The following is a 21,835-nucleotide window of genomic DNA, read 5'->3' on the forward strand; positions in this document are numbered from 1 at the left end:
CCACCCTGTTCACAGCTCCTACGTGCCTCTGCCTCACCAGAACCATGCTGGGGTGGATGGAGATTAAAGGGTAAACTCCAGGGCTCAGCCATCCGCTCCTACAGGATGCGAGCTCTTTCTAATTGTCCTCAATTAGAGACAGGGCCATTGCTCAGGCACATCTTCAGGCAGGAAGCAGAGCGGCCATCCCGCTGGGGCGCCCACCTAGCCCAGCCAAGGGAAGGGCTGCTCGCATCCTGGGGTCAAGAGCTGCTGGGGGAATTGGCTTTAGGAAGGAGTTTTAGAAGGTTTTAGTGAGGAGATGGTAAAGCCAGAGAAAGGAGAAAAGAAAATAGCTCAATGGGTTAACCCTTTCCTGCTTGCCTCCAGGATGAGACATCGGTGAGCAGCGAGGACTTTGATATGAATGACTCCACATGGATCTCAGCTGACCAGCACCTGAACTCCAGCCTGAGCCCCAGCCAGGACGAGAGCATGCGCAGCCCGCAGAACCTGCACGGCCAGGAGGACGGTGAGTGCCCCAGCAGGAGGGACGCGCTCTGCGCCTCTGCCACAGGATGTTTTTGTAACTTATTAAACATTAACCAGTCCTTTCTGATCAGGTGTCCCACCTGTGGGATGTATTTCATATGAGCACAGGCTTTGAAGCAGCGTCGACTCCCAGTCCTTCCCATTTAGTCTCTGGGTTCCTGCTCAGTCAGGGCCCTCTCCAGATCAGAGCTCCTTCCAGCTCCTTCAGAAAGAGGTCACCAAATCCTCTCCCAAGCCATCAAGCTGTAGTGCCTGGGTGTGATGAGGAGAGCCCTGGTAGTTCTGAACTGAGGGCTACAGGAAGGATGCCAAGGCTTCACAGGACGTGTTGTAGCTTTCCATGCTTGGAAAAGCTATTTGATCCTCTGGGCAAGAAACGTGTAATCTGCAATAACCTACAGCGATGAGAGTGTGAGCTGGACGTGGATGTCTCCTTGCTCAGGGCAGGCGGGTTGAAGGGGCTGGAGGTGACGCGCATGGGGTGGGTGAGAGCGAGTGTCTGGTGAGGAGAGGTGGCAAGTTACTTCTTTGAAACATGCTAGTTTAACATCAAAGAGCAAGTAAATAAATGGTAGAAGCATGAGTTCAGGTCAGAGTTCGTCTCCGTGATGCTTGGAAGGGTTCGGTGGTTGGACTGTTACCGGCTTTTGCTCATGAGCTTGAACCCCTCCTTGTCCTCAGCCCGGCCGCTGCTGGGAGAGTGGGAAGGGAGCAGAGGAGTCGAGGGCCAACCTGGGCTGGGTTGGTGGTTCTTTAAGAAAGGGGACTGGAAAACCACCCCAGAGGAAAGAAAGGGCTTTTGTGCTGGCAGGTCTCTCTGGGGTGGCTTTTAGCTGCTTGTGTGGCCAGCAGAAGGGACAGCAGGGACGCCGCTCTTTTCAGCTCAGGGCACTGTGGCCCTTCAGTTTCTCTTGCAAATCTGCAGCATTGAGAAACTGCTGGTTTGTGTGATGTTCACCAGCCCAAGCACTGGGCAGCCGTGGTGGGGATGTGAAACCTGCCTGTGCTGCTGCACCCTGTACTCGGCTGGCAGGATGGGCCCCGTGGTGGGGCTGTGCCTGTGGCAGGAGGACAGGGGGTGCAGTGGGAACACAGCTGCTGGCAGCAGAAGCATTTGGCTCTTTGTGACTGGGCTGCAACCTCTGTCCTGAGGCACTGCCTCGCATGCCTGTGGTCGGGCTGGGCCTCCATGTGCCCTGAACTTGGCTGTTCTCCTGTTTGGACATTTTGGGCTTCTGTCTTAGCCCTCACCACTGAATTCCCAAGTCTCATTTACAATCTAGAATGACACAGTTTTGATCCCTTTGCTGAACACTATTATTCAACGGGACAGTAATTTGATGAGGGACTTGGGTATTTAGGCAAATCAAGATGTTCTCACTGAAGCTAAATCCTCTCTCTCTGCCCTCTTAGGAAATGCTTCCAATTTTCCATGCCCTGAGTTTTTCCTTCAGGAGCAGGTGTCCTCTTCAGGGCCCTTCTTGGCTCCTCTCATTTCTTTTGTAGGGCTTAGTAATAATGTACAAACAGTCCCTTCCTTTTGTGAGGAATGCAAGTGTCCCGGGCTGTCCCTGGGATCAGGAGAAGGCTAAAACAGGTAGTCTCAGGCAGACCAGAGGGGATGAAGTTGAAGAGTAAGCCAGCCAAACCCAAGGTTATTATCGGAAGCCTTCAGGTAGAAGCCAGGCGTTGGAATTTCCATCTGGCTGTTGTACTTCCGGGGGTGTTTTATGGGATTGAAGAGAGGAGTCTGGTTTTGTCACTGTGGTGAACATGCCTGTCCTGTACTGGAGCTCTAAACCACAGCCTAATGCCACTGGAGTGAAAGGCCCTGTGCCAGTCCCTCTGCCAAACCACTGCTCCCACCCAGGAGTGAAGCACACGCGAGGCTGAGAAGGGAAGGAGGACAATGGAGCCACCCAGGAGGGCAGCAGGTGGGTAGAGGAGCACGGAGCAGAGAAGGAGCTCGTCGCAAGAGGAGAAGCTCACTGCTGGCGTGGAGAAGGGAACATGTGTGAATCAGTGCTGAGCGCACTTCAGTTTCCTCTTTTCTTGAGCCATAAAAGCTCTTTTTTTTGCAAGTAAATGTGTTTAACCGGGTTCACGCTGGCTTGCTAAGGCTGTATGCATGCAAGATGTTCCCAAGGAAATCACCTAAAAGTGAGTAACTAGCTCGTGTGGACCGCATGCTCCTTGGAGTCCAGCTGGCCAAGATGCCCTGGGCTGAGCGCCTGCGCTAGGGCAACCCAAGGGCTCCGGTCGAAGTCCTCCATGCCAAAACTGGATGTTTATCCATGTCTCCTGCATTCAGCCGTGCGCCACAGCAGCCCCACAAAGCTGTAGCCTTCTTTCGCCAGCTGTGGGAGACGCGGGCAGTACCGCAGCGAGCCCCACACCTCCCCTGCGGCCGGGCACAGCTCCGAGCATCCCGGCCCTACAGCGCGGTCTGGTCGCACGACACCTGCTTTGGTTGGGAGCTTGTTCTGGACTCAATACTCTCCTTCCTCTGGAAATCCTTTTGAGTTACTAATTGCTCCCGCCTGCTGCCGTCCAACAGGCGCAATGCTTGGAGTGTGTCTTCTGTGAAAGGCTTCCTAAAGTATAAAGTTTTAATGAAGAGTTGCCTGGTAGGAGAGTGGTATCGTCTGACACGCTGGTTAAAAAATGGCTTGTTTAAAGTACAGAAGCACCAGCTGCGGGTCCTTCAGAGGCCTAGGAGGAGCAAGTGCTCTCCTATGGCACACAAACAGCGTGGTATGAAATCCAGAGAGCAGGGAACCATCATCCTGTGCTTCAATATATGGGTATCTGCTAAATCTTCAGAGAGCTAAAAAGCAGTTAGGACGAAAACCAACACCTTGTTTTGTCTCCATGCCCAGAAGCCTTGGCCCAGTGTAGCCACGCTGCAACCAGCGTCAGCCCTCAGAACAGCAGCAAGAACAAATTGGACCTAGTGACATTGGTGGGTAAGGGACAGAGAAGGCACCTTTGGGAGAGTGGTGGCAGCAGAGCCTGGATTCCCGCTGACTGGCGGGCACATGGCAGGATGCAGGGCGCAGCAGCAGCTTGGAGCAGCAACGCCAACACACGCACGCTTGGTCCTTCCATTTTCCTTTGTTACTCATCCTGCAGGCCCCAGCACGGAAAACGTGAAGCTCCCTGCAACATCCCTTCCCCGTCGGATGTTGCTCACAGCGTACGTGCCCACAGGAAGCCGGCGGCTGCCCAAAGCGACAGCAAGATCAACACAAACCCTTTGCTGCTGAAGTGGAGCTATTGTGCAGGACATCCTGGAGGGATGCGTCTGCGGGAGCCAGCACATGTTCGGAGCAAAGTGACCCTGAATGCTGTGCAGTCTCGCTGTCCCCTGTGCCTGCTGTTATCCCTGAATGTTATCCCATGTCCGCTCCTAGCTGTGTGCGGGTCCTGGCACCTGGCTTCATCTTGCCACAGCAGCTTCAGCTGCGGTCAGTCTATCTTCGGAGCCTGTCCGTGTCCACAGGCAAGTGCAGCATCACAGGACCTCGAGGTTCGGTGTGGTGTGTGGATCCGAGTGATGTTTCCATCATGGGGATGCTGTGGCATCACGGTGAGAGCAACGTCCAGGCAGACCCCAAACCCACATGTATGCGACGGGGCAAAGCACTTGAACTCAAATAGAAGCCGCCTCCATGGTGCCTGCCAATGGGATACGTCTTGTCTCATCCTTGGCCATTCATCCTGCTGCACTGCCCAGGAGCAGCCCTCAGCCCATGGGCAGAGGTTGCTGCTCCTCAGCCCAGCCTGCCTCATCCTTCTGAAGAGCAGGGGAAGCTCCTGGGTCTAAGATCTGCTTTCTCTCCATTGAGGGCACAGGGTTGTTTCGTGGCACCATGTTGGGACAAATACCCTTCCAGCTGAGGTCCTTGCGTGTGGTCCTGGCTTGAGTGGCAGCTCCCCGCTGAGCCTGTTCTGCCTGGAGCAGCAGTGGCTAATCCAGACCTTGGAGAAAGGACTTTCTTAACCTACTTAACTACAGAGGCATGTGCTCCTCTGGGACATCCTTTGAGGTGGCTGGCTGGGAAGGCTCCCAGGTGCCTTCCCAGATGCCAGTGTCCCAGGTGTTGGGGACACTTCTTGGGAGTGCTCCAAGAAGGGACCTTAAGGGCAAGAAGCAACCCCAAGGGCTGGAGCACTTCCTCAACGAGGACGGGCTGAGAGAATTGTGGTTGTTCAGCTTGGAGAAGAGAAGGCTCCAGGGTGATCTTAGAGCAGCTTCCAGTATGGAAAGGGGCTCCAGGAAAGCTGGGAAGGGGCTCTTGGTCAGGGAGTGCAGGGATAGGATGAGGGGGAATATTTTTCAGCTGAAAGAAGGGAGATTGAGGTGGGATCTTAGGAAGAAATGTTTCCCTGTGAGGATGGGGAGGCCCTGGCCCAGGTTGCCCAGAGCAGTGGTGGCTGCCCCATCCCTGGAGGTGTTCAAGGCCAGGTTGGATGGGACTTGGAGGAACCTGATCCAGTGGGAGGTGTCCCTGCCCATGCCAGGGGCTGAAACTGGATCGGCTTTGAGGTCCCTTCCAACCCAAACTATTCCAGGATTCTGTGATTCTATGGCATGCAGACAGGCATTATTTCAGGATGCTGTCCTGGGAGCAGGTAGGGCAGGTTGCGTCTCTGGACAGCTTGCCCTGTGGCCGGCAGGGACAGCACCAAGACACCCCTGGCACAGCCATCTCTTTTCTGGTATGGCACATGTTCCGCAGCTCCAGGTCACACTGCCATTGTTTGGTGAGATGCCCACAATATGCTGGGTTCCCTGAACCAATGACCTGGTAGAGCACTTTCCTTGGAGGAGAGCATCCCTCTGGCTGAGCTCAGCACCTGCATGCAGGACCCTGCACACTCGCCTCGCAACGGGCTCCATGACACCCCACTCCACACTTGAACCTCACCAACAGCCGGTACCCGGGCGCAGGTGATGGACCCCTCCTCTCTTTGCTGTAGCGGGGTCACTTACCATGGGCGGCATCAGGTATCGTGTGATTCCCAGTTGCCCTCCGCCTTGGAGCTTTGCTCAGCTGGCCCCATCCCTGCTCCAAGTGAACACAAACCCAGCTTTGCCAGCCGCAGGGAAGGTGCAGCAGGCACACGGCCAGCATCTGCGAGCCCCAGACCCTTGCTTTTCCCAGGCTGAAAAATCCTCACTGTTTTCAGGGCTTCCTGCAGCAGTGTTGGATTTCACCCTCCCAGAAGCCCTAGCTCAGGGACCAAAAAAGAGCAGAACCAGCATTCAGGCCTTACAGCAGCTGGAGACGACCTTATCTCATTTTTCTGAGCCATATAGTCTCTCTGTCCCCAGGGTGTCCCCAGGCCATGCTGTCCCTGCAGCAGAGGTCAGTGAGCGTGTCCCCACCCGCCTGAGCAGCCTGGGCTGCTGGCTCCATTCTCCATCACCTCTTCCAGGAGCACCTCTGCTCCTCCCGAGCAAAGGTCCTCACCAGCGATAAATGCCCTCCTGTTGGTATCTTCCGAAAAGCTGCCCTTTCCTGCTGCGAGGCTGAGAAATGCGGGCACTGTGCAGCTACGGCAGTTTCACCCATTGCACTGAACTCAGCTCAGGGCTTCTTCCTGGCAGATGCACAGGCTCTGCTGAGTTGGTCAGTTCGTCCCTCTTGTGCACAGAGCAGCTTTGGGGAACTCCTCCTTGGTCTGCAGCAGAGAGATTTGCCAGGGTATGGGGTGAGCGGGGACAGCAGGGCGGCCTTGCCTTGGGGACGGTCCCCCTCTGTCCTGCCCAAAGGACTAAGGAGAGCAGCAGGGTCTCTCTGGTGTCAGCTCTGTGCTGGAGCCAGCTCTTTGTCAACCCTGCCCAAAGCCACCAAACCCGTTTGTTTGGCATGGGAAGAGGCAGTGCCTGGCCGTGTCCCTTCCCTGTGGCAGGATCCGGGTGGCTGCCAGCAGTGGCAGCACAAGAAGAGGCTTGGTCTGCACCAACTCCTTCCTTGCCTCCGGTGAGGCTGGCTCCTGGCTTGAGCAGTGAGGTGGCCGGAGGAGCAGTGGAGGGAGGGACAGGGGTTGGGAGGAGAAGGGAAAACCGAGTGAAACCGTGTGCTTGTGGCAAGGCTGCTTTCTGCAGTGGGAACCGCTGAGCTTCCGTGCGTGGGAAAATGTCTGTCACAGGGCTGGAGCAGTGAGGTGCTGGTGCTGGAGGAAGCAACAGAGTCCGGGGAGACGGCACTGGGGAGCACCTTTCATGTGGAGGGAGGGGGAGCTGGCTGCACAGCGCTGCCTTGTCTGGCCGAGCCTGCCTGCGGCCGTGCATTGTGTCCAGCCGTGCCAGATGTCTGACTCGTCCAGGGCTCTGGTTGAAGGACCAGGGAGGGAGGGCGAAGGGGGGACACTTTGTCTGGGACATAACGAGGTTTGGGTTAAGGAAAGAAGGCAGGAAGTAGAGCGCCTTAACTGGACCCTGGCCAACCCCACCGCTGTGCATCTTGGAGGCAGTCAGCTGGGCAGGACCTGGAGGAAACCGGCTTTGCGCTCCGGCCACATGAGCGTTGCCGGGCCAGCCCGGCCAGGGTCTCTCCTGCCACTCACTGCCTGGTCCTGAGTGCAGGAACCCCAGGGCACCACTTGCTTGTACCTAATGAATGTGGTGCTGCAGTCAAGCCATGACCCACCATGGCGCCCGTTACCACTCGGTCTCTCTAATTTGTAATAAGTATCCCTTCCTCCTCCTTCCTGTCTCTTTTTTGAGTGAATAATTTATGGCATTTTTCATCTTCCTGCCTGGTGTTGCAGGCGGGTGGTGGTGGGATGCTCCAGTGGCAGTGAGATGCTCAGGTGGCAGTTGAGATGCTCTGGCAGTGGTGGGATGCTCCATGCCCTCCTGACAGCCACTCTCAGGCTGGGCGTGCAGCTCCAGCTCTTGCTGGTGCCTGGTGGGGTGGAAACGGGATGGTTCCTTCCCAGTAGTGATGGGGAGCCTCGAGTGGGAGCATCATCCCCTGCCAGCACCCCACTGGCCGTGGGCAGGCAGGGCCACGGCCAATGGCTCCATGGCGGTCCCGGGGCAGCAAGCGTTGCTGGTGGGATGCGAGGCTGTGCAGGCGGGCGGGCGGTAGCCAAGCCCTGCTATCCCGGTGCTGCCGGGGGCTGCTGCCGTGGGCCGGGTGGCCCCTGGCCCTCCACGCCGTGCGGGGCTGCGGCGAGGTTTCCGTGGGCCGCTGGCTCTTACATAAGCTCATTGTTTTCTGAGTCAAAAGAGGTTTTGTCTCCACTCTGGAGATGTGACAGGAGGAGGAACAATTTGCCCCATTCATCTTTAATTCTGCCTTCGCAGAGCGGCGTGGTGGCCTTCGCCGGCGGAGACGTTAAACCCAACCACTTCCCCGCCGTAGCATCTCCCGGGGAGCAGGTGTTGGAAATCGCCCCTTCCCCTCCTGATCTCCACAAATCCAGCGCCACAGAAATCAAGGATAATCCAGCAGCCTCTTCAAAATGAAAATGCTGAGCCCTGATTAATTCATTTAATAAGTGACTGATCCCACTCCTCCCCCGGCACCGCGGCCCAAGGAGCCATTTTGCTTCTTGCTCTCCCGGGCTCGGCGCTGCTGGGGAGAGGCTGCGGCAGAGGCGCGGGTTGGCTTCTCCACAGCCTCCTCGCTGGCCTCACTGCTCACCCGGCCTCAGTGATGGGCCCGAGGAGGGCAGCGTTCTGGTGGCCGTTGGGCTGGCAGCCTCCATCGCACTTGCCAGCCTTGCCGGCATCCCCTGCGCGAGGCTGGAGTCTCCTCCACCTCCAGCCCCTGGAGCCCCGGCTCCAAGGGATTTAAACAGGAGAAAGAAATATTCTGTTTTCCAACCGAAAGATCAAACCGGTTAGAAGTGACATTGTTTTTACAGTTCCATCTGCTTCAATTAGGGCACGGGGGTGGAGCAGGGGGGCTCCCAATTATCCTCATTAGAGGGGCTCCTCGTGCAGCCAAGCTCCAGCCGTGAGCCGGGAGCTCTCCAGGCTCGTGCTGCTTGATAATGAATATATTCATGGCCGCGCAGCCTGGCCCTGCTCGCCTGCTGCTGCCGGAGCCTGCTGCTTTGGGCACTCACTAGGGGCCTGCAGAACCCTCCCTGGGCTCAGAAGTTTAGCCTGGAGAAGAGGAGGTTGAGGAGAGACCTCATTGCTCCCGGAGGTTGTAGTGAGGTGGGTGCTGCTCTCTTCTCCCAAGTAACAAGTGATGAGATGAGAGGAAATGGCCTCAAGTTGCACCAGGGGAGGATTAGATTGGCTATCAGGAAATATTCCTTCATGGAAAGGGTTCTCAGGCACTGGCAGAGCCTGTCCAGGGCAGTGGTGGAGGCACCATCCCTGAAGGGATTTAAAAGACGGGCAGATAAGGTGTTCAGGGATCTGGTTTAGTAGTGGACAGGGATGGTTGGACTCAATGATCTCAAAGGTCTTTTTCAACCAAGTGATTCTCTGATTCTAAGTTTGGTGGGTTTTAGAGAACAGAGGTTCCATGATAGCATGGCCACACAGCCATGGCATCCCATTGCAGCCTAAACCTGGTCCTGGCACCCAAGATGAGAAGGCTCCCACTCCCTCTTCCCCCAGCCCTGCTCAGCTGCAGAGTGCCCAGCTGCTGCTTGGGGATGGAGATGTCCCAGCGCAGCTGCCTGCAGAGCAGCACCTGCCCCCAGCCTGCCCCAGCCTCACCGACCAGGGTAGCACAGCTCCCTCTTGATCCCATCTGCATTGTTAAGCTGGCCAAAGCCATTCCTATTTGGACCCAAGGACATGGACAGTCTGAATTTGTGGCTCTTTCTCTGCCCACAAGATGAAGATGAAGCCACCACTTTGTATGCAGAGCTGATGGGAAAAGCGTAACCTGGGAAAACATAGAAATTAGAACATTATCCATAGCCAGTGGGTTTCCAGCCTTCATTATTTACTTACTTCATCCTTGGTTTCAACTAAATTATTCTTGCAGCAGGTTGGTCTGTTGCATTAGATTCCCATTTCATGTCTGGTTCCACCTGGACAGGTTTCTGGTTCTTTGTTTTCCAAAGATTTTGGCTGTGGCAACCGGGGGGTTCATAAATGCAGCAGAGTTGGGTACAAACTTGATTTGTGGCTGCTGTGTGGGTTTCATGCAACCCAAAAGAAAACACGAGACATTGAAAAGTTGGGGGGTCCAGATGTCACCCCCAGCACCCTTCCGAGTGGGACTGGCGCTGCCAATGGGGACGGGAGCCATAGGACCAGGGGCAGAACTGGTGGCCATGAGGAGGCTGGAAGTGAATGGACAAAGGCAGAGTGGGATACTCAGGGAGGACAGAGGGTGCTCAAAGGAGACCGGGGATGCCCAGGGCAGGTTGGGGATGTGATGGCACCTGCAGAATCTTCTCCCAGGCTCTCCTTACCTGGTGCCATGGAAGGCCCCCAGCCCCCACTCTGTGCAGACAGCCCTACCGGCAGTCGCCCACCGCCCCAGGGGCTGACAGGAGGTCCTTGCCATTGGCCAGTGTGATGGGCGCTGGTTGGCCCTGCGGGGCAGTTGCTGTTGCTGTGGCTGTGCCCGAGCTCACAGCAGGGCCTGGCGTGTGGCGTGTACCTCCTTGCATGGGAATAATTCTCCTTAATCCTTCCGAGAGGCATCGCTGGATGAGGCTGGAGCCTCCCTCTGGGAGCCCCGTCTCGCCTGGCGCGCAGAGCGGAGCAGGGGGAGGGAAGGATGGCCGCCATCCCACGGGCAGGGAGGCCCCCACGCCCCCAGCCACCTGCCCGCTGCCCCTCCTGCGCCCGCGCCGAGGGCACAGAGTCCGGTGTTGGCTCTGGCCACACACCCCAGCAAGGCGTGTGGGGCAAAGAGCTGGTGCGGGAGCTGAGCCAGCTGGAGAGCAGAACCCGTGGGGGTCTGAGAGCAGCAGCCCCTGGTGCCCTGGGACAGGAGGGACGTGGGGGCAGGAGGTGGCAGAGCCCCAACATCCTCCCCCTGCGAGCTGGGCTGAGCCAGCAGCAATGCTCAACTGCCATGGTCCGGGATGCAGCCTCCCACCAGAACCCCGTCACTGCGGCACGGGGACCGGAGAGCAGAGCCAGTCCTGGGGGATGGCTCGGAGGGCACCCCAGAGTGGTGCTGGGCTCCCTGGCACGCAGAGCCTGCTCTTGGCCCCAGGCGGGAGTGGGGGCTGCTGCCTGCAGCCGGCCTCGTGCTAGGGAGGGTGACGCCTGCCGCTGGCCCGCAGCGCCCGGCACATAAACACCACCCCAGGGATTAGGTCAGCTCTGGTCATCGCTCAGACGAATAAGTGGATCAGTGCAAGGGAAAGGAGGGGGAGGGAGCTGTGCTGAGTGGGGAGCTCAAGTGGGGACCTTTTAATGTGGGGGCTCGTGGGGCCAGGAGCGGTGTTGGCGCAGGCGCGAGGCTGGGCAGTGAGCGCTGGCGCCCATGGCGGGGTGGCTGGGGACACGCTGTGACAGGTCCGGATGGCTCCCACAGTCTGCTCAGGTGCCTTAGTGTCCTCAAGTCTGTTTCTTTTAAGGAATACAAAGTCCTGGGCTGCCACAGGGTCACAGGAGCCCTCGCCAAGCCTCTCATTAAAGTTTCCTATGGATGCTGGCAGAGCGAGAAGGAGGAGGAAGGGTGGAAGCATCCAGGCACCGTCCTGCCATCCCGCGCCCACACACCTTTGGACCTGGCACCCATACACCGGGAGCCATCGCCGTGGTGTCGGGACCGACCCCATTGTCCTGCGGCAGTGCTGGCCGGGCGCGGGGACCGCCATCTGCTTGTGGCTGCCGGCAGCTTCTTTGTTCGCCGCCCGGCACACGCTCGCGCAGGAAGCGGCTCCCCACGTGCTTCGCCCTTTCCCTCTTGCGGAGGCACCTAATGAAATAAAGGATTTACTGCAGCGAGGGGGAGGGCAGGGAAATGGGCTTAGCGGTTGGAAAATGTCGTGTCTGGCCTCGGGCTCGGCTCTTCGGCTGGGTGCTGGCAGGGTTGGGTGCCGGCAGTGCTGGGCTCTCTGCTGCTGCTGGGTTCTTCTTCAGAGCAGCACGAGGCAGGAGGCTGGCGTGGTGGGAGCCATGTATGGGCAGGGGTACAGTGTGAATGTAACCGGGACAAAGCAGGAGCCGGGCTGTGTGCTGGGTGTGTGGCACCACCATGGCCGGGGCCCTGGGCTGTGTGCTCTGCCTGCTTGGGTGACAAAGGAGAGGGTTGGCCATGCAGCTGCCTCTGGGCCGTGTGGAAACAGGGGAGCAGGAGTGTCCACACAGGGCATAGGAGGTTGCTTGAGCTTGGAGTGGGTCAGGAGGGACATCCATGCAGCCCCTGTCCTCTCCCAGCAGCAGCATAGGGAGCAGCCTTGCCAGGCTCTATGCATGCTCTGAACAAAGCTCCTAGTGCTGCTTCCAGGTGGCAGGAACTCGAGGTTTCCCCATGCAAGGGAGTCTGTCCTCATGTGCCATCTCTGCTGCGGAGCAGTGCGTCCCTGAGCCGTTGGCACTGGAGCTCATCGCCTCCCACCGCTCCCAGCCCTAAAGAGCTCGGAGGTGAGGGACCAGGCGGGGAAAGGCAATGCCCCTTTCTCCTCCCTGCAATGCAAACAGAAACCGAAAAGGACCAAATTCCAAAGTTCTTATTCAAGCCCAGGTGCTGTGGCCCCGGGCGGAGGCACAGGGATTGTCACCTGCCCGAGGAACAGGTGGCCCTGGCACAGCAGCGTCCAGAGGGACGAGGGTGCAGAGCTGTGCGATGGCCCTACAGCTACAGGCACTGGTGTCCATCCCTCCAGCTGCTGCATTTCTGAGCCTGTGTGCCAGTGACGCCCGCGGCAACTCACCCACCAAGTGAGCCCAGAGCAGCCCTGACCGGGCAGAGGGTTTCAGAGCAGCGGCACATCTGCTGCACTTGCCGGTGATCCTGCTGGCAAGCTCAGGGGAAGCTGGTGCCGTGATGAGCAGAGCTGCTTGCCCACATCAGGCACATGGGCCCAGAGCACCACGGGAGTGACCACGCATCCTTCCTTGCAGATGACTCCTCGTCAGAGAGCTGCAGCGGGAATGGCTCCTCCACCCTGAACCCCTCCACCTCTAGCAGCACGCAGGGCGACAGCGCCTTTCCCGAAATGAATGGGAATGGCACCGCGGCCCCCATGGACTTCACCGCCTCCACCGATGACCAGCCCATCAACCTCTGCGACAAGCTGGCGCCTGCCCACGTCACCCCTTCCTACCAGTCGGATGGCTGCAGCACCGATGGGCTGCGCAGCCGGGTCAAGTACGCGGTGAAGACCACAGCAGAGGTACGGCTCACGCCGCATGGGCCACCACCGGGGCTGGTGAGGCAGGGCGGCTGCATGTCCCAGCTGGAGCTGCTGTGGGCATGGTGTGTTGGGACCGAGCATGTGTTAAGCACCCAAAGCCAGGCTGGGATGCAGCTCCTGTCCCTGCACCAGGAAAGCACGGCAGGGCTGGGAGCCCTTCCCTTGTAGGGAGGGAAGGAGGGACAAGCGCTGTGCTCACTCGCTGCTGCGGCAGAGTGGTTGTGCCTGGCCGCGCTCCAGCCTCCGGCTGCTGCTGCTCAGCAGAAACTGGCCCAGGCATGGAGCGAGCAGTTGGCAGGGAGAGGAGGTTTGGGAGAAGCAGGGAACATCCTCCATGCCCCAGAGCCAGGGCTCTGCAGAGGGCTCACCTCACATGCCCTGCAAGGAGCCAATTCCTGCTGGGTCCAGGCAGCACGTCCTGCAAGGTCAGGAAGAGCCATGGCTCCCACCAGTCATCGCATGGCCCTTGTGTCCACCGTGTCACCCCCTGCCACAAGCAAGCAGGAGCTGGCCGTCAGAGGAAGGATTCCTCCATGGATGGATTCCTCTGCCTGGAATGCAAGGGGACATTAGATAGGCCAGAAGCAATAAGCCAAGGAGAAATGGCTTTTTCCTTGCGAGGGTGGGCTGGGATGTGCAGGCAAGGGCTGCTCATGATAACCCCCATCTCTTCTCAGTCCCCTCCATACAGCTCCGGCAGCTATGACTCCATCAAGACAGAGGTCAGCGGCTGCCCCGAGGACCTGACTGTCGGCAGGGCCCCCACGGCTGACGAAGATGATGATGACCATGATGACCATGAAGACAACGATAAGATAAATGACTCGGAGGGGATGGACCCGGAGAGGCTAAAGGCCTTCAACGTAAGGAGGGCTCTGCAGGGAGGGTGAGCCCACCTGCCTCCCATCTTGGTGTTCCCATCGTCTGTCTTCTTTGCAGATGTTTGTGCGCCTTTTTGTGGATGAAAACCTGGACCGGATGGTTCCCATCTCCAAGCAGCCCAAGGAGAAGATCCAAGCCATCATTGAGTCCTGCAGCCGGCAGTTCCCCGAGTTCCAGGAGCGGGCACGCAAGCGCATCCGCACCTACCTCAAGTCCTGCCGCCGCATGAAGAAAAATGGGATGGAGATGGTGAGTGGCTGCCCCATCACGTTGCTGCTTCCTGCCACTCCCGGAGCAGCAGGTCCCTGAGTACCGTCTCTGCTTCTGTCTCTGCAGACCAGGCCCACGCCACCACACCTCACCTCAGCCATGGCAGAGAACATCCTGGCTGCTGCCTGCGAGAGCGAAACACGGAAAGCAGCCAAGAGGATGCGGCTGGAGATCTACCAGACCTCCCAGGTACAGTGCTGGTGGCTGGGGGTGGGGAAAATAAGAGGAGATTCTGAACAACTTGACAAAGCATTTATGAAATCCTTTCTAAAAGTCAGAAGGGTACAGAACAGGGCATTGTGGTGCATCCTGAGACCCAGGCCAGTGGGGTTAGGGATGCTGGCTTGTGGTGGCCACACTGCAGCCATGGGAGGCCAGGCATCCCTGCACCCTCCTTCCCACTGGATGCAGAGGACAGCTGGGCTCCTCGCTGGAGTAAATCTGTTTCCCTCATTCAGGATGAACCGATCGCTCTAGACAAGCAGCACTCCAGAGACTCCACAGCCATCACCCACTCCTCCTACTCACTGCCAGCTTCATCTTACTCCCAAGACCCGGTCTACATCAATGGAAGCCTGAACTACAGCTACCGTGGCTACGGGTCCCTGGGGGGCAGCCTGCAGCCACCCGCCTCCCTCCAAACAGGCAACCACAGTAACGGTAAGGGCCGCATGCTGCACCGGGCCTGCGGCAGCACGGGGAACTCACACAGACATCAACTCTGCCCCGTGCCCGGGCTCCCTGGAGGTGTTTGAGGCCAGGCTGGATGGGGCTTGGAGCAACTTGATCCAGTGGGAAGCGTCCCTGCCCATGACAGGGGGTGGAACGGGATGGGCTTTGAGGTCCCTTCCAACCCAACCATTCCCTGATTCTATGATTCCATGATTCTATAATACTGAGCTGTGCGGCTGCGCCAGTCACTTGGGGGTGAGGCAAAGGCTGCTCCCACGACTCATGCCAGGCCTGGTCACAGCAGCATCTCACCCACTGCTGTGTAGAGCTGCTCTGAAAGCTCCTCTTCTCCAGCAGCCAATGGAGGCCTCTGACTGGCTGCCCAGCCTGCCTCATCAGTGGGCAGTTAATTGTTGAACTGAACTTGGAAGGACAGTCTGGGTAGTGCTGGTGGAGGGAAGGAGTGTCACTTGAAAAAAGGAGAATCTGTACCAGCTATTAATGATTAACAGGAGCAGGCGCCTATCACTGCCTGGATCTCATTGCTGGTATGAGCCGTTCCTTTCCCAGCCTGCATCGGCTGCTCTCGGAGACAGGGACAGGGATGGGGACAGGGATGATGGCATATGGGGTCTCCGGGGCATGGCTCTTGCTGCAAGTCAGGAGGGTGGCGAGGGGCGTGAGAAAAACAGGAAAACAACACTGTGGCTGCAAGGCAGGACGGCAGAATGAGAGTGTGAGCAAGGCTTGGGAGATCAGCTGAATTAGGAGCAAGTGAGCAGACTGGTGTAGCCCAGGGCCAAGCAGGCACGAAGAGAGGCGCCGGGGGACCTGGGGACTCCCTAGCACCCGAGTGAAAGAGATGTGTGATGAGACAAAGGCTCCCCGCTGGCTGCAGCCTCTGGCTATACCTTCCCAGCAGTGGTGGCCGGATGGCTGAAGCCCATGCTGGTCATCAGCCAGGCCTTTGGCAACCTCTGGGCTTCCTTTGCTTGCACCAGTGTGCCTGGGGCTCCTGCCCTGCCCCTGCCCACCCGGACAGGGAGCAAGGATTTGGAAGGATGTGATTTCCGGAGCCCTGAGAGATGCCTGTCTGGGATTAACTCTTATCATCCCTTCCTAATGCTTCTTAACCCTGAAAAAAGATCCCGCCCCGGCCTCCAGCTGCTGGGACCTAATCCTTGCAGCCGTGGCAGAGGCAGCAACGATTCCCTCCGGAGCAGCACAGGCACCCCTGGCCCCCACGCTGCTGGGCACCCTCCTTTCATCCATCCTGGCCACGGGTGATGGCTCTTTGCTGTGGGGTAGCGAACACACCTCAGAGTAGTCCCAGTGAGCACCTTCCCTGGAGGAGCAGACGGGCCTGCTGTAGCACACGGCAGCAGCACCCAGCAGCACCTTGCTGCTTTCTAATAGGTTTTCAACCTCTACTTCACCACAGGTTTTTCCTCTTTGTCCAAGCTCTTTTCCAGTCCTTTAGAGGTCAGAGCGTGCTGCTGTAGTGCTGGCAAGGAGCTGTGCCTTCTCCTCCCTCCATGTGCTGAAACCTTGCAGGGGTTTGCTGCCCAGCAGTGTCTTCTCCCTCCATCCCCCACCTAAGGTGATCCTTGCTCAAACCCACATCCCCGTTCCCAGCTCCTTCCCCTTTGGTGAGCTGGGAAACCAGCTCCGTTTACTGCTGCCTTTTCTGTCCAGTGAAATTGCTTTCGCATGAGAGCCGCCTCCTCCTCCTCTTCCCCTTCCCAGCGCTGAGCTGCCAGCCATAGGAGTCCCCTGCTGGTGCCACTCCTCCCACAGCATTTGCCGCTCCGGCATTGCTTGCCTTGGATGCCTTCCTTCCCACGTAGGGTGATCCACTCCCCTCCCTGCCATCAGCAGGACCCACCTGGTCTTGGGGGCTGCTGAACTCCCCATCTTGGTTTCACCCAGTCCCTGCTTGGTGTCCTTGGTGTCCTTGCTGCTGCCCAGCAGGAGCTCAGCCCTCCATCAGCCTGCAGTACTGAAAGGAGCTCCAGGAAAGCTGGGGAGGGACTCTTGATCAGGGAGGGCAGGGATAGGACGAGGGGGAATGATTTTCAGCTGAAAGAGGGGAGATTGAGATGAGAGCTTAGGGAGAAATGTTCTCCTATGAGACTGGGGAGGCCCTGGCCCAGGCTACCCCAAGAAGCTCTGGCTGCCCCATCCCTGGAGGTGTTCAAGGCCAGGTTGGATGGGGCTTTGAGGGATCCAGTGGGAGGTGTCCTTGCCCATGGCAGGGAGTGGAACTGGATGGGGTCTGAGGTCCTTTCCAGCCCAAACCATTCCATGGTTCTGTGGTTCTATGATTCTATCATTTTCACATTGTCCAGGGCCCACTTTGCTGGGACCTTCCTGGCAGTGCGAGGTCTGAGAGCAGCTGCTCCCACTGGGGATCTCGTCGTGGGCAGCGCAGACACTGATAAAACTGCTCCACCTGAACTCTCACTTTTCTTTGACAGGTCCAACCGATCTCAGCATGAAAGGTGGGGCCTCCAACACGGCCCCCTCCAACAGCACCAGCAGGGGAATGCAGGCTGCCCAGCTCAGCCCCACGGAGATCAGTGCGGTGCGGCAGCTGATTGCCGGCTACCGAGAGTCGGCAGCATTTCTGCTTCGATCTGCAGATGAACTGGAAAACCTCATTTTACAGCAGAACTGACTCCCCGTGTCTGCATTGCTCCTCTGTCGAGAAGACAATTTATACCTGCTAGAAAGAGGCTCTCGGCGGTGTCCTGCTCAGGACCACCCTCGTCCTCCCGTGAAGCGGCGGGTACATGTAGTTTTAGAAGGTGGAATCCAAAAGACCTGTTTTCTTTTACACTCCAAGCACCTGGGACTTGAGGCACAAGGACACGTTTTTGAACCGTACCAACACCCGCGCGTCCAGCCAAGCAGAAGCCAAACCTGCGGCTTGGGAGGATGTGGGACTTTGAAGGGCAGAAGGGAGCCTGGGGAGGTTTGGGGCTGCAGATGTATTTAGAATAACCTTTGTGGACCCGAATGTTAGATTCCTGTCCCCAGATAATTTCCAAGTCTTAGGTGAGCTGAATCACATATTTATTGAGAAATGAACCCTCTTCTCCCCTTAGTAATTTATTTTTCTGAAAATGGATTCTTTTGAGTTTGTACAGATTGCCAGTTTTTTTGTCTGTCTGATCAGAAGGAATTTGTTCCTGTGAAATAACACATTCCATATCACTACACTACTAATTGCCAGGCACCTCTGCCTGTTCCTTTTGGGAGCCCTTATCCCACAGGGAGCGAGTTTGCCATCCTGAGGCTGCTTGGCCTTCAGCGAGTGGAGGTGGCACCTGACCGACGCAGCGAGCAAGCGTCCTGCTTAGACCTTCGTTCTAAGTGGTCCCATAGCAGCAGTGGGGGCTGAATCTCCCGCAGAGACTCGGCAAGGTCGGCAAACCTCTGGCTAGAAGGATGTCTCGCACTCATTTAAGTCATTGCAGATAAGAGAAGGAAGGAAGGAAGTTCCTGAGAAACACTGTCTTGCTGTCACCATCCGTACTCTACCTCACACTCCATTGTGGGCTTCTTCCAGGACTGGCCCTGCTGGTCCTGGGGGACGGTGAGTGTCGCAGCTGCGTGGATCACGCCGAGGAGGCTGGAACCGAGCCGGCAGGTCCAGTGGATCCACCAGGGTCCTGCTGCTGGGCAGCAGCTTGCCCTCCCCACTGCGCCCAGAGTGCTCCAGTCCATGTGGAACCAACCCTGGGGCAGCACCAGAATAAACCATCCGGGATAGATGCAGTAAAGGCCGGGTCTGCCCGAAGAGCGAGCCACTCACCACTTTGCAGAAGAGCGAGCCGGGCGGCATTCAGCAGCGGAACTGAGAGAGTCCTCCGGGGGCCCAGGATCCTTCCCCCTCCCTGCTCACAGTCCTGGAACAAGCCCACAACTCCCAAAGTGTGGAAAGACCGTAGCCTGATGTCCATTCTGCCCTGTTACTGTCCCCACCCCTGATCATGCACTTCGTTTTGCTCAGTGCAATACCTGCTACCAGTGCTGCTAAACCCAGGGACTGCGCTCGGGCACGAGGGTGCTGAGCGGAGCCAAGCAATGCAACGGAGCCTCGGAGAGCAGCGGAGCCCAGCTGCGGGGACCCCACTCCCTGCCCGGGCAGGAGATCCACATCCGATAGGTGCAAAACCCTGTGTGCGCGGGTTAAGGGAGGTCCTTTCTGTCTTTGGAGCCAGCTTCTTTCTTCTCTTCCAGCCTTGCGGACCAGGGCTGCTGCTCCATGGGGGCTGATGCCGCTGACGTGGGCTCCGTGGCCGTGGCTGGTCCCAGCCGGGAGCAGGTCCAGGCAGTTTGCTCCGTAGCTTTTATACCTGATTAAACTCCCCACACACTGGAAGACGAGCAAACCCTCTGCCCTGCTCTCAGTACAGAAAAAGCCACGACTCTGGGGCCCAGGCAGCGGCACAAGGGATTCGCCACCGCATCGACTGTGCTCCCTCAACAGTCAACTGCCCGTAGCGCTTGGAGAAAAGGGACTGAAGCCCTGGGTGTCTGTGCAGAGCCGGGGCGGCTGCTCGTCACTGGCGATGCTGGACCTGGGGACGCCACAGCCATCCTGGGGCTGAGGGTCCCATCCCCTCCCTGCCCACGGCCACCTCCCCCAGGCCAGCGTTCCGACACGCACGATCCCCAGCACTTCCCAACCCGGTTTTCCCACTGCATCCTCCCAGCCTCGGAATTGATGTAAATATTTATTTTTGTGTGAATATCACGAAGTAACAAAACCTTTGACAAAAACAGGCAACCGCAGCCACTTGTGAAAGGCTGACGGGTAAGGAAGGCGAGGCAGAGACAATCGCCATCCCAGCATTCCCTCTCACTGCAATATCCCCCCCTCCCCGAGTCAGTGCCGCCCTCCCCGGCAGAGGCCATCAAGTTTAGCCATAAGTTTGCCACCCAGTTTACGGAAAACGAGGTTGCCCAGGGCTTACGGCTGGCTCACCATCAGCTGCGGCGTGTGGGTAGTTGGATGGATACCAGCTGTCGCTGCCGTTCCTGGATCACCTCTGGATGTCCCAGCGTGCAGTGAGGTTGCGTGGCTCTCACCCCGTCTTTAACTGCTGTAAGAGGCAACGAGCCTCGCAGGGCATAGGAAGGTGCCCAAAGCCCACCCTGTCCTCCCCGATGGACATTCAGACCTTGCCGCTGGACGGTGCAGCCTCCAAGTTCCCAAGCCCCGGTGACAGCCACAACTGTGACAAGTTCTGAAACAAATGGGATTGACTACAAATTCTGTCAGGGATCTTTCTATTCGCTTTTTTTTTTTTTCCTTTATTTTTTCCTTGGTGAGCCGCAGTTTCATCGTTTCTTTGGAGTGAGCTCCACAGACACCTCCACGCTCCCCAGCTGATCCATGCACAGCTGCGGCTCCTATGTGCTCCAGGACTGATCCGCAGCCACATTCCTGTGCTCTCCCTAGGCAGGACGGGGTCAGGAAGCGCTAGTCTGGGTTCTCAACAAGAAGGAATGAGCAGGAGCAGAATACACCGGCTTCCCAGATCTCCTGAGAGGTGGAAGGAGAGGGCTGGGTTAGCAAATGCTCTGGATGTGCTTGGGTTTTGTTTTTTTTGAAAAGTGAATCACTGGTTGAGAAAATAGCTTTTTTTTTTTTTTAATTTAATATAATTTAATTTTAAGCACACCCACCTCGCACTGGATGTGCGGGTCCTGGGGTGATGTCCTACATGGGAGACCGTTCCCAGGATTGCAAGCAGATGTACCGTGTACCTCCCCGATCCCAGGGGCCGCTTCCCTCCCACCAGCGGCCCCGGGTTTAGTACCAGTTCATGGAAAAAAAAAAAAATGCTGCTTTGAACTCAGAGGGTTGGAATACTTTTGATTTGTAATTTTTTGTAAGACTTTTTACAAGGTAGCATAGAATTTCACCGGAAAAAAAAAAAACAAACGACTACAATCCGTCCATGCTCTGATTTTTATATAATTTAGTGGTGCTTTAGAACCTTTCGTTTGGTCGTTTCGGAGCTGCAGAGCTCAGTTCTTCGCCTGTACCTACCTAAGACCAATGTGAACCTTTGTATTTTTGCTCCTAATTTTGGACTCAGTGGAAGTGTACTGTTTACATGTACAGAACTCCCGGCCCCTGTCTGTTCTGCCAGCCCCGCTGTTGAAGAGGAAGAGGCCCCTCACCCAGTTTGTCTGCTTAACCGAGCCACAGCCTCACCCCCACTGACACACGCACCCGCTCAAGGGAGGACCCCGCAAAACTGCGATTTTTGGGGTTTGCACAAGCGGTTGTAGGTTTTCCCCACGTTTCCAGATTGGCTGCAATTCCAAACGAGTGCTTAGGCGATGTTGGGGTAATGGAAGCCTCGACCAGGCAGAGCTGCCCGGGTTCCACCGCCCCCATGGGAGTGTGAAAGCCACTGAGCTCCAAGGAGGCTCACGAGGAAGCAGGGGAGGAAACAGCATCGCTGGGATCCTGCTTCACCCAGCCTGGTGGAATCGCCCAAGCCGGCCGCTGGTTTCGGATGGAAAGGGTGGGAGCGCGTTCCCTTGGGAGGCGGGGGGCTCCGAGACGAAGCAGAGGAGAGCGCTTGGAAAGCCTGTGCTTTCCAGAGGGCTCGGATAGAAAGCGTATGGCACTTAATCCAGCTTTTAAGGTGACACTTTATTGCTTAATCGATTCATTTTGAAATGCTATTTTTGCAGATAGGCACCTATGCAACTCCACGTGGCTCTTAAGCAGATGAGCACTTCCTCCTCAACGAGCTTGATACGAGTTCTTTGTGTTATATACTGTGGATTTTTCCAGTAAATGTGGCTTAATATTTTAATTCTTAGGACGTGTGTCTATTCTATATGTGATGCAACTTAATTCTGTTCTGTTTGTGGAATGATTAGCACAGGCCAACTCCCTGTTCCCCTCACTTAACGAAGACCAATGAGCTGTTAATCAAGCTGTTATCTCCATGGTATTACTTGCTAAATGCACTGATTTCATAAGTATGTGGAATCCTTTGTTTTTCTTTTGGAGCTGTATATCATATATAAGACTGAATCGACTTAATAAACACTGTATAACGAAAAGGGCTTTCTCCTCCACCGCCGGGCACTGCCGGCTCAGCCCAGCGCCAGCCCCTCAAGGCTGGTGCCGTCGGGC

General features: G+C 57.1%; 1 protein-coding gene across 5 annotated transcripts in view; it reads left to right on the forward strand.

Moving 5' to 3' along the window:
- Positions 1-20,296, forward strand: part of NOL4L (nucleolar protein 4 like) — a 64,159-nt gene extending 43,863 nt beyond the window's left edge. For 3 of the 5 annotated variants that reach the window (XM_054081763.1, XM_054081766.1, XM_054081765.1), the window contains exons 2-8: positions 370-511; positions 12,548-12,819; positions 13,518-13,703; positions 13,780-13,971; positions 14,059-14,181; positions 14,451-14,652; positions 17,142-20,296. In XM_054081763.1, coding sequence (XP_053937738.1) covers positions 403-511; positions 12,548-12,819; positions 13,518-13,703; positions 13,780-13,971; positions 14,059-14,181; positions 14,451-14,652; positions 17,142-17,341 — 1,284 coding nt within the window. In that variant the 5' untranslated portion in view covers positions 370-402 and the 3' untranslated portion in view covers positions 17,342-20,296. The remainder of the gene's footprint in view (positions 1-369; positions 512-12,547; positions 12,820-13,517; positions 13,704-13,779; positions 13,972-14,058; positions 14,182-14,450; positions 14,653-17,141) is intronic. The other 2 variants (XM_009562711.2, XM_054081764.1) reach the window with 2 other exon arrangements.
- Positions 20,297-21,835: the final 1,539 nt, after the last annotated feature.

This window comes from Cuculus canorus, chromosome 16, assembly GCF_017976375.1.
Source record: "Cuculus canorus isolate bCucCan1 chromosome 16, bCucCan1.pri, whole genome shotgun sequence".
NCBI classification, from domain to species: Eukaryota; Metazoa; Chordata; class Aves; order Cuculiformes; family Cuculidae; genus Cuculus; species Cuculus canorus.